The sequence below is a fragment of the Sinohyriopsis cumingii genome, chromosome 12, assembly GCF_028554795.1.
Source record: "Sinohyriopsis cumingii isolate HCF-2022 chromosome 12, ASM2855479v2, whole genome shotgun sequence".
Lineage (NCBI taxonomy): Eukaryota > Metazoa > Mollusca > Bivalvia > Unionida > Unionidae > Sinohyriopsis > Sinohyriopsis cumingii.
In genome coordinates, this window is record NC_142972.1 from 71,144,370 (window position 1) to 71,155,948 (window position 11,579).

Below are 11,579 nucleotides of genomic sequence, written 5' to 3' on the forward strand. Positions count from 1 at the left end.
CGCTATGCTAGCATGCTTCACAAAGTAAAACTCTGTCAACCAAGAGTTCTGAAATTTATTTCTGTTGGGCTTTGCTGATAGCTAACTGCTTCCTAAATTGGCTAAAAAACTGAATCACATTTGAACACTATTCTGACAAATAAAATGATCATGCTTTGCATTCTATATAAGCAGTCAAATCTGAAACATTGCCACTGTTCACAAGGGATAGTTTTACAACAGCTTCAATCATGACTTTATCGTTTATACATGTTACACGTAACAGGCAAATATTGAAAGTGGTGGGTTTTTTAAATAAAAAATTTAAGATTACTGAAAATTGTGTTTTCTCAAAACCCAACCATGTCTTTGGGTTTGGGAGTACAAAATTGTATTTTTAACATGACATGCCATGCTTCAATTTCCATAGGACAATGGTGATCTGACTTAGACTATGCTGTATTATGGCAGGTATGTCAACATCTTGAAAATACATTTACACATTTTATCAGCGGCATCAAAGGTTTGCTCAGGCAAATTAATTTTTTTTCTTCGACAAGCCCAACAGGCACCTCACTTACAACACAGGATGACCCTGATCTAAAATTAGTGGGGTCCCAGTTGTTGGGCTATCAGATTATTTTAGCACTGGGAAGGCATTTTATTGTATGTACTTGGGCTAATACTATAGTGATGGAAGTTAGGATTCTAAAAACAATCAAGAGTCCCTCAAAGGGACTAACACTCTACTGATTAAAATGAATTTCCAAGAATTCTTTCTTTTTAACTGCCAAGTGATTAAACATCAGAGGTCTCGCTAGGATTTTAAAACTATGAGTCCAGGACTCCCATTTTATTAAAACTAGGAGTCCCACCATCAAAAGTTGCAGTCCCTTCTTTCCTACAGAATCAACACAGACGTGAGTGCCTCTATTTTTAGATGGAGAGGTTTTTGTGATGTAATCACTCACTTTAATATAGTTTCATTGCAACAGTCCATTGACAGGATTGCAACAATGTATGGTTTATTTATTTGTCTATGTACTTGTAGTAATTTTAGGCAATGGTTAAATAGTATCTGATTGCTTTTTTTCCCTGTATTTTCGCAAATAGATGTCAAGTCGGAAAACAGCTTAGACCTAAAAGCGCATCTCACGAATTCCACAAAAAGCACTGTTCTATATGTTTCTGACCTACATAATTTGCAGTTTAATGTTAAATCTTTATTAAAATAATACATTGGCTTTGCTTTCAATGATTTGTATATTTTTCTGAAAATATTTGTTCAATGATTTATGAAAAAGACAATGTAATAAACTGGTACATCCCAGACTTAGCGAAGTCCACCATTATTTTCCGTTAGGCCTACTGGTTCATTTACAGTTTCAAACTAATTTTATGACGAAATAGTGTACAAGAGTCAGTTAATATATATCCATTTCAACGATTCTGATCTTAAAACACATGTTTGTATGTTTTATCATCAAAGGATATCATGCAGGAAATTGAAAGTTGCTACCTTACTAGGAAAAGGGTTAATGGTCAATCAGCTATCAAAATATATGCCTATGAATGGGCAAGAGTTTGTTTGTCAACGTAACTTATATCAAACCTAGGCCTAGCTACTGATCTATTGATGAATACATTTCACTACAACACTAGAACTATCCGAGCTAAGGCGAGGGGCACTTAAAACAAAAAGTATGGTCAGTCAATGTACCTCTTAAATAGCTCTTGCTCATCCATCAGAGTGATACTGAATTTTGTTAATCCAAGTAAGGACTTATTCCAAACACTAAGCTAGGCATCACACACTTAATTACACGTAGCTAGTGTCCTATCCGGACTATCAATTCAAGCAGCTTTACGCCTTTAGCACTCTTCTGAATCTCATTACAATCTTCGTAAATTTGCCATTTAACCCCAAAATACTTATCCAAATTTACGAATGGCATTTTGTCTAAGTCTCAGCATGTCTTGATTCTCGTGCACTACTTATTCCGATACATTTCGGAAATGAACACAATAACAAAAGCTAAAGTTGTTTATTTGATGTACTTTTATAAATGATCACATGTACATCTCTGGGTCTTTCTGACTCTGAATTCAGTCACTGTAAATATCAGTACATTTCCCCACCCACCACCAGTCAAAGCCTTTGAACTTGCCGCCCACTATTGCATCATGTTCTTTTTGATGTACTCTTATAATGGCACCATGTATGTACATCAAGGGGTCTTTCAGTCACTGAACTATGTCATTGTAAATATCAGCACAGCTAATTGATCAACAGATTTTCCCACAAAGCAAGTGGCTGAAGCAGGACTGGCAAGTCTTTGAATTTTGCCGCACACCTATGACATGCGTATGGAGGACTCCCGCCTCAGTGATTTTCTTTGTCTCAGATCAAAAATTGGCGTCCAAATACGCGTAATTAAGCGTTTCCGAGATCTCTGAACATCTGTGATAATTTTAGCAATAAGAAAATTTTCAAATTAGCTGTTGTGGTGTCCAAATTGGATGTAATATTTAGACCAATTTTCACTTGAGACCAACTAGACATCACTGATGTCTTTTAGTGCATAACTTGTGTCAAATATGACCATCCATCTAGGACCAATTAGACATCATAAGAAGTCTTTTAGTGAAGAGCTCACGTAGATATGTTCATTCATTCAGATGGACAAAGTGAACAATTTTAAAGATGGCAGCTGTTGTGGCCATATTGAGTATCTAAGCAGAACCGTTTTCATTTAAGGCCAACTATACCCCATGTGATTAATTGTGTGTTAAGTTTCATGGAAATACTCCAAGTAGTTTACAAGGAGTAGAAATATCAAGCTTGTGCTATTGGACGGATGGAAACCATATAATAAACCAACAATGCACAATGAACAAGATGCTATCCCACAAGTTTTTCTGGTCTATTAGCAAATGAGCTAAAAATGAATGGAACCTCATGCAATTTCTTTTTTAACTTTCGAATTCTACCACATAAATTCTTAATGTTTTCATATTTTGTCCATTATTTAATGCAATAAATGATTCCGTTTCAGATACTCCAAGAGTGAGATTATGAATGTCACAACAAAACTTACTCTTCTGTTTCTTCTATTATTCTCTTTAATTCATCTTTATCCAATTTAACCTGTATGAAAAAGAAAGACATACTGTTATGAACTCTGCATGAAGATTTTACAGTATCACACAGATTATGGATGATTTGTCCATTTCAGTGACAATTTTACAATGACCATTTTGTAAAACACTGAATAGAGACATATATTCATGTTACTATACTATCCACTCCTGTTTATTCACAGAGCTAAGGTAAACAAAATCAGCAATTCTAATCATCTAGAACTGAGTTTTAAGTGATCATGAAATAACAAGTAATCATAATTTAATCAATCAGAGTTTTAAAAAAAATACTTTGAGTACTATATGATTTTATTTTCTTGAAAATCTTCTTTGAACCTTAATTATTTTACATTTTATTCATACATATATCATACATATACAAAAGAAAGGAAACATCATTTGAATGGGATACTGAAAAATAAATACTATTTGATCAGTGACCAAGATATGTTTGAAAGTTTTCTTTTACATGTAAAACAATGACATAAAGATATAGGTATTACTTTTAAAATGGCTAATATATAAAATGAAGCATATGTGCAATTTTGTGATTAAGATATAATCAAGAACTGATTGCATTCCAACAGTGTTGGTGACTAGGAATACTCTTCACTGTACATTCTCTATTGCTTTTCTTGGTATGCTTTCAACCAGATGACCCCTTATCTGACAGTGCATGTATTACATCACCTGTTGTGGTGCATTTCAGACGAGTCTACTTCTTGTGACACCTTTTTACATATGCTCAAATAGAAAACAAAACAAAACAACTGAAGCAGGGAATGACAAAATTGGTTAAAAGGATGAGACATATCTTAAACAAAAAAAGCAATCTATACACTTTCTTCAATGTTAGAATTTTTTATTGTTTCATTAAAGAAACATACTTCAATTTAATCTGATTTTGGCAATCCTTGCTTCCATCACATTCCATCCAATTCCTGAAAATCGGACTTCTCATTCTGGTCGACCTCGGAACAAGCTACATAGCATTGTTACTTTGGCACTAAGACAGCGACCAAAGACCCCACACACACAAATATCAGGGGAGACATTAGTCCTACAATGTAAGACATAGCACATGTTTTTGTTTTAGTGCTGTCTTACTATCCCAATAACAGGCTTGTATAGTGTGTTCCAATGTTGACTTCAGAACGAGTAGTCAAAGTTTCAGGAATATCTCACACATTTGGCAGCATATATAGACACTTTTCCACTAATTTATGTGTAATTAATATACTTATTGTGCTGTTTTTATCCTGGCAGAATGAAAATATGACAGTAGCAAATGGATGCATTTTCATGTTCCTTTGACATACATTTTAATTTGTTGCAATGCGATGGTAGTCGAGGTATGCCAAATATGTTTAAGTAGGTTCATGTGGTGGATATGTTTCTTGAATGAAATGAAACATTGTTTTACAGTTCCAAAAGGCATAATATATTTTTTATTCATTTCGTTAAAGAATAATATTTCAACTTAACCCGATTTCGGCATTCCCCGCTTTCAAGGCCAATATAACTTGAAAACGGGTCCATTTCTTTTGTAAGAATTTGAATTTATTAGGGAAAAGACAACAGGGTAAGTAAAGTCTGACAAAAACATTAAAACTTTACTTTGCAGGAAAGCGTCATTATTAGTTGCCAATTGTGTGATATTTCCTTAAAATTTGACTTTTGTTATACTGTTAGTCGACATTAAAACACGCTACACCACGCCGTTAGTTAGGCAAAGACCCATCATCCCCCACCAGAACAAAAATATCGGGTGATGTGTCTTTACGTTGTAGGACTAGGGAGGCATATTCCATTGTATGACTAGATTTTAATGTATTTGGGGTTTTAAAAGTGCCGTTTCTTAATCACACATGCTGAATGTTCTGAAAATCAAACTGATACCTTTTCACAGCTAATATGATAAATATTTGCTATAAAATGATTTTTTCACGATACATTAATGTCATCATGATGTTGCACCAGATGCACAATACCAATAGTAGACTATAATAAGTTTTCTTATACACACATAGTACAGAAGTGATCAGGTACATTGGGGATAGTATCGTTGCTTCTAATTTACGAATCAGTCATACAGGTACTATTAAAAAAAAAAAAAAAAAATACTTGTAGTTTTATATAGTACATGTATGACTGATAGTGATACGTAAATTGTAAGCAACGATACGAGCCCGTGATTAAGTATTGTGACTTCTTACTCTGTCTGGGACAGACTTGGAGACTCCTCGCCTGATCCATTTAACACATGACACAATATTCATTATTCCTTATTCTGCTGATAACTTGATATTCAAAGACTTGAATTCATGTTTCTTAAAAAGCAGCTTAACATTTCGCCATGTGTTTTCTATCATAAGTTTTAAGAGTAACTTCCCCTAGCAAGAATCGTACACAATTAAAGTGGAAACCAAAAAACGAATACCGGGCGTCCCACAATCTATTAATAGTTATCGTACCCGGTATTTAGAAATATAGAGTTTAACTAAATTTAAAAAAAGAAAGAAATATTACACATAAGAAAGGTATAATGGCGAGTTTAATAATAATGTAGTTTTCTATAATACAGGATACTGACCTATGATACAAATCCCGACATCATATTGTACAAAAGGTGTTATCGTGTGTAATAGGAGAACATCACATGTTTATTAAAGACATTATACATTCAATTAATTTCTTTTGGTAATTTTTCTGATGAGGTGAAATATAAAAATTTGTTACACAATGATCAAACAATATAAATTAAAGAAAACCTAAACCCTAAAAGCTTCAAAATACAACTTTTCTATAGCATTGTATCAAACGTTTATTTAAAGGAGTTAATTATAAAACAGTTTATCAAATCTGTAATCCTTTAATCATCAGAATTTGTCTATCATCATTATTGTCTTTAAGTCATAAATTTTTACAATGTTCAATTTTTGTACAAGAAAGAAGGTAAATACTTTATTTTAATAATTCTCCATACAGTAGACAAGTAACTTTAAAATGACATTTATTTTCAATATTAACATTACAAATCAGGCCATCTTTCTACACAACAATTATTTCACATCTTCCTGTTATTAGATCTGAGTTGCAAATTACCCACTCTGAGCATGGTAATTAAGTAACAAAAATCTAAAACCCAAACATATTCTATACCTTCTTTTATGTGTGAAGTCCAATCTTTTAAATGATCCATAGAAATACATTTCCATTGACTCAATCTCCTCAGAAATTATTTGCCCACAAATATCTTTAGGTCACTGATCAAACATTTCAAGAAATATATTTTATCTTTCACCCCCTAACTACACCAAGCACTGGCAAATCCATATTTAAATAAAAGCATGTAACATTACTACCCAGGAATCACAATTTTATTGCCATCTTTAATTGTAAATTGTAACATTGTTCAGGAAATATGTCTTTTGCAATTACATGTATTAAGATTCAAAACCAATATTTAAAAATAAACTTGTATATAATATTCTGCATACTAATGAGTTCTAGCTGATTATATACCAATGCAATTGGAGTAGACTTAGATATACCAAAAATGTACCGTATTTGCAACATGACAAATGATCATTGGCATCATAAAATTGAGATTTTTAACGTAGCTTTAACAATTTTTCAGTCATATTGCTATGATGGCTACAGTGTGGCAGTATATAGAGATGACCAGCACTGGGGCATCATGACGCAGATATGTAGCACAATGTCCCACCCAGTCACATTATCCTGATACCAGGCCAACCAATTTTAGTTAGTAACATTTTTATAAGTCTTTGGTATGACTCAGCCAGGGTTCGAACCAGTGACTTCCCGCATTCAGGGCAGACACTCAAAACACTAGGTCACAGGGGCGGTCAACTCTATGATCTTAAACTAAGCAACAGAAAAGAACAAAAACCAAAAAGGTTTGTCAAATTCAGCAATGTTTATTTCCATATAATAAAAAGTGAAAATTTAATTTTTTTTACAGTGTTGTGAATTAAATCACAAATAGTCCTAAAATTAATATCACAAGTCCAAATGTAGAGTTTCAAATGAATTCCAGTGGTGTTCCAAATAAATTCCAATATTGAATGTATTGATGTGCATGCAGTCTCAAATGTGTTAATGTACCAATGGCCTGTAATTTGTTGATGTGTTAATACTCTTTTGATGTATCACAATAATATAATCCAAAATGTCCTTGACTGAATTCAATATAATTCCAAATTAATGATTTAGTCAAAGAAGTACTAATGATCACTTTGTAATTCCAGAGAATAATTTAAAAGAAATAAAACTACCCAAATTAAAAACTGAATACAGCAATAAGACTGATTCCATGTTAGATGTTATGGTAGGAATGAGTAATTGTTCCAGTAAGCAACATTAATATAAAAAGCTAAGGCACAGTAATAAAGTCAGGAAGTTGGTCAGTCTCCTCTATAAAATATTCAAACTTGTCAACAAGTTTAGGAATTTCCAGGTGAAAAACATAATGTCCTAGACTCAGATTCAAGTAAACATGTTTACTTCCATTAATAAAGATCTGAATATTTAATCTATAGTCATAGAGGAATATTAGCTATGATTATGTTGCTTACAAAAAAATGTCACTAGTCAGGAAGACCATTAACTTGATTTTGTACTAAGGTCAATTACAAAATGCAGGTATTTAATCATTGAGAAAAGCCATATATATATATATATATATATATATATATATATATATATATATATATATATATATATAATCATACAGTATTGAACAAATTTGTGAAAAAGCTGTAGTATAAGCTGAGAAAAGAAGGAGGTATTTATATTACTAGAACTGTTCAATTATCTTATGATGTCTCAAGATTTCATTAATTTGAGACATTCAGTATGAAAAGAAAAAATAATAGGAGTTTGCCTTATATCACTGTGAATGTTGTTTCATACCAGTGGACCAGTATATTAAAAGCTCTTTTCAAACAATTCCTACTTTGACCTTGGTATAATGTAATTTTTACTTCTAAGAGACCTTAGATATAGAGTAACATTGGCTTTACTCTGATGACTCATACTGTTTATCACATGCATTTTGTAAGCCTCACCTATGATCCCAACAACAGCATCATGCGAGTCCTGGCTCTAATCTACATCTTTATCAATGTCAAGCAAAGGTTGGTATCCTCTACTATATGCACAATAACATCCAGACTCTAACCTGCAGCTGTATCACCATTCTCTGATATTACCCAGTGCAACTTCATGGGTTTCATTCCTCAACTCTCTATATCATCTCAGCAATCTCTCTTTGTCCTTCTATCTGGAAATGATATCATCACAGGTCTTGGTTTTTCTTTCAAGTCAATGGGTTCTTTCAACTACTCTTTTCTCCACATCCAACTAAACCATATCTCTCATTCAGTCTTTAATAAAATGTTCCATATTCTGCCACTTCTCTCCTAGATTATCAGGCAAACCATAAAACACTAGGTTTTCGAGAAGCAAATGGGGCCCCTGTTCTAGTGTTTGTTCATTCTCATGCAATTGTGTTTCCATCTCATTTAAAGTTTCAGTAACGCCTTCAATCTTGTTGCACAGAACCAAATTCTGATTTATCAGCAGCTTATTTTTTTGTTCAGTTCATGCTGGGAAAATCCAACAGAATTAAATCTTCTGGTAAGTTACCTTACATCAATTCTTATCTCTAACATTAGAGCTCTTGTGCATATATCAGCCATTGTTTTGGCTATCTGAATGAAGTTTTCATCATTAATGCTTCTTCTTTCATTCATGGCATGTGCTTTGGAGGGGAAAGGGTCTGCATTTTAGAAATACTGGTTTGAGTTGGATTTATGTGAGTGACTTAAATTTATATATTTTGCAAGTTTGTCACACTGGTTGGAGTCAGATTTACCTGGCCGACTTAAGAATTATATACTAAGCGAGCTTCTCACACTAGTTTGAGTCGGATTTATATGGATGACTTAAGAGATATATACTTTGAGAGTTTCTCAGCAGCAGATTGATGTATCCTGGTGTTATTTAAAAGACATCAAGACATTTTGTTGCCATTATGAATGTGATCTACCTCCTTGATTGTTTTGTTTGTGCCTACCTAGATGCCCAAGGCCTTGTTTGGTCTCTACTCTCTGTACAAACAACACAAAAAACAACATTTCAATGCCAATTATATACTGCCTATTTCCAGTTTTAGAGTTTATGTGTATTTCAAAGATTTATTAGGTTGAAAGAAACAGCCCATTCCAGCACCTCAACTGCTCAACACTAATATCCAGCTTCAAAGCATAACAAAATGCTTTTAGTATAATTCATCTCCATGTAGTCTGAGCACATGCCAACCCTGCACAAGTTTATACGTGCAGCTTATCTTCTTTGTTCCAATAAAGTCATTTTTTTCTTAATGTTTATCATATTGTTTATACATATTTGAAACTGTTTAAGTTTTAAAGTTCACAATCCTACTTACCAATAAGCGGGGTCCATCTGCAAACAACATACACCCTGATCTGCCATCATATAATTTACCAGCAGATCAGGGTCTATGTTGTTAATTCTACTGGTTACTTATTAAAAACTGCATAGACCCAGATCTGTTACTGCATTATGTGATAGCAGACCTGGATGTGTAGTTTGCAGCTGAACTGACTTGTAAGCATGTACATATGGTACATATATTTTTTCTTATATATTCTCTGGTTTTATTCAACTTAAGACCACCTCATGTCACAGACTTTGCTGGCAAGAAAACAGGATGTAAGTTTACAAAACTTGATGCACAATTAGAGAAATTTTTAAAATAAATTCTTAATTTTGCTCATAAATTCAAAGATAGGTTTGTAGAACTGAGGTGGAAGAAATTAAGTTGACAATTTATCTTGAACTTTTAATCTGAACTTGGTATAAACTTGCTCCAAATACACACAAATAAATAAATAAATAAATAAATAAATAAATAATTTCAGTCAATTTTATCATCACCAAATTTCAGAATATTTCAACATTTTTAACACAGAGATACACAGACAGGTATTATTTGCAACAAAATGAAAAAGCGAAAAGAACTACTTATAAATAAAACACTAGTGACCCCAACATCAATGATTCATTCTCTTATTCAACGCACTGAATTAGCAATCATAATTAAGATCATTATTCACTTGCAAAATAGCAATCAGCTGCTATTTAAACAGATTTGTTTGAAAATGCTGTATTATAAACGCATTTCTTCAGTTGTCAAGAAAAAAAAGTGAAAGTAATTATATTTTTTATAGTTTGTGATGATTATATAACAGGATCAGAAAATGAAACCAAGTGTTTTAACAAGGGGATGAACGCCTTTGACTAAATATTTTTTCTTCATGATACAGTGTGATTGATCAAATAACAGCTGATAGAACATATTTAGTACAGTATTCAGTACTTCAAAAGGCTGAATTGGGAGTTTTTCATTTAATTGTGGCACAAAGAATGTGTGCAACTTCAATGTTGCCAAGAGGCAATCTTTTACTCTGATCTGTTACTGCTTTAACTCATTCGGTTCTGGAGGTTTTTTCATTTTTGCCTGAAATGTGAGTAGGAAACACAATTTGGGGGCTAATTCTGAATACATCGGCTTTCAACAGATTTTCCATGAGACTAATGCCTAGTTGTATTAGAAACAACATTTTCCATTGGTTATTTTGCTTGCACATGAGCAGAAGGGTAAATGTTGGATTTTTTTTGCTTAATGGACTCATAATTTTAGGATGGAGACCACTTTTTATTCCAAATGCCCACCTCTTCCTAGTTTTTGCAAAGGTTCACCTGTCCGTGTGCAGTTCAGACCAGTCTGCCTTTGGTCTGAGGCCAAAAGGTCTAAAATGCATGCACAAAATTGCATTCTGACCACGAGTGAATTTTGGGTGAAAAAAAAATGGGTCCAAAAAATGAGGTTTTTCCCTCTGTATTTTGTAGTGCAACTAGAACCTCCAGATTATTTGGTATCATTGTAGAGCTATATCTGTCTGCTTATTTGTAATACCACCCACTTTGGTGTATCTTAAATGACCTTGATGCTGCAGAGCTCGGATATAGGGTACAGCCTCATCACCCCTACAGGAGGGATTGGGGTCGAATGAGTTAATGATAGTAAGCATCTTTCCTGTCTGTAGCACTAAAATGTTCCAATTAACAAATAAGATAGGTATAAAGGTAATCTTTAATTGTGAGAATGATTGTCACTGAGCAAAAGAGAAGAAACCAAGACAAACTTCTATGTTGTCTCTGTGGCAAATAAAACATAGTTGTTCAGGAAAAACATATTAAGTGAGAGATAGAGATAGAGATTGTTGTTGTTGTAGGGTTTAATGCCATTTTTCAGCACAAGATAGGCTATACATGGTGGCCAGTATCAATAGTGGAGGAAGAACCCAGGAAAACCCAGAAAGAACCACCGACCCACGAGAAGCTAC

The 11,579-nt window shown here is 33.3% G+C and overlaps 1 protein-coding gene across 2 annotated transcripts in view; it reads right to left on the minus strand.

The window, feature by feature from the left end:
* Positions 1 to 5,515, minus strand: part of LOC149786719 (periodic tryptophan protein 1 homolog) — a 75,225-nt gene extending 69,710 nt beyond the window's left edge. For both annotated transcript variants that reach the window (XM_089977220.1, XM_089977221.1), the window contains exons 1-2: positions 5,337 to 5,515; positions 3,078 to 3,127 (exon numbers count right to left, since the gene is read on the minus strand). In XM_089977220.1, the coding sequence (XP_089833346.1) occupies positions 3,078 to 3,127; positions 5,337 to 5,399 (113 nt within the window). In that variant the 5' untranslated portion in view covers positions 5,400 to 5,515. The remainder of the gene's footprint in view (positions 1 to 3,077; positions 3,128 to 5,336) is intronic.
* Positions 5,516 to 11,579: the final 6,064 nt, after the last annotated feature.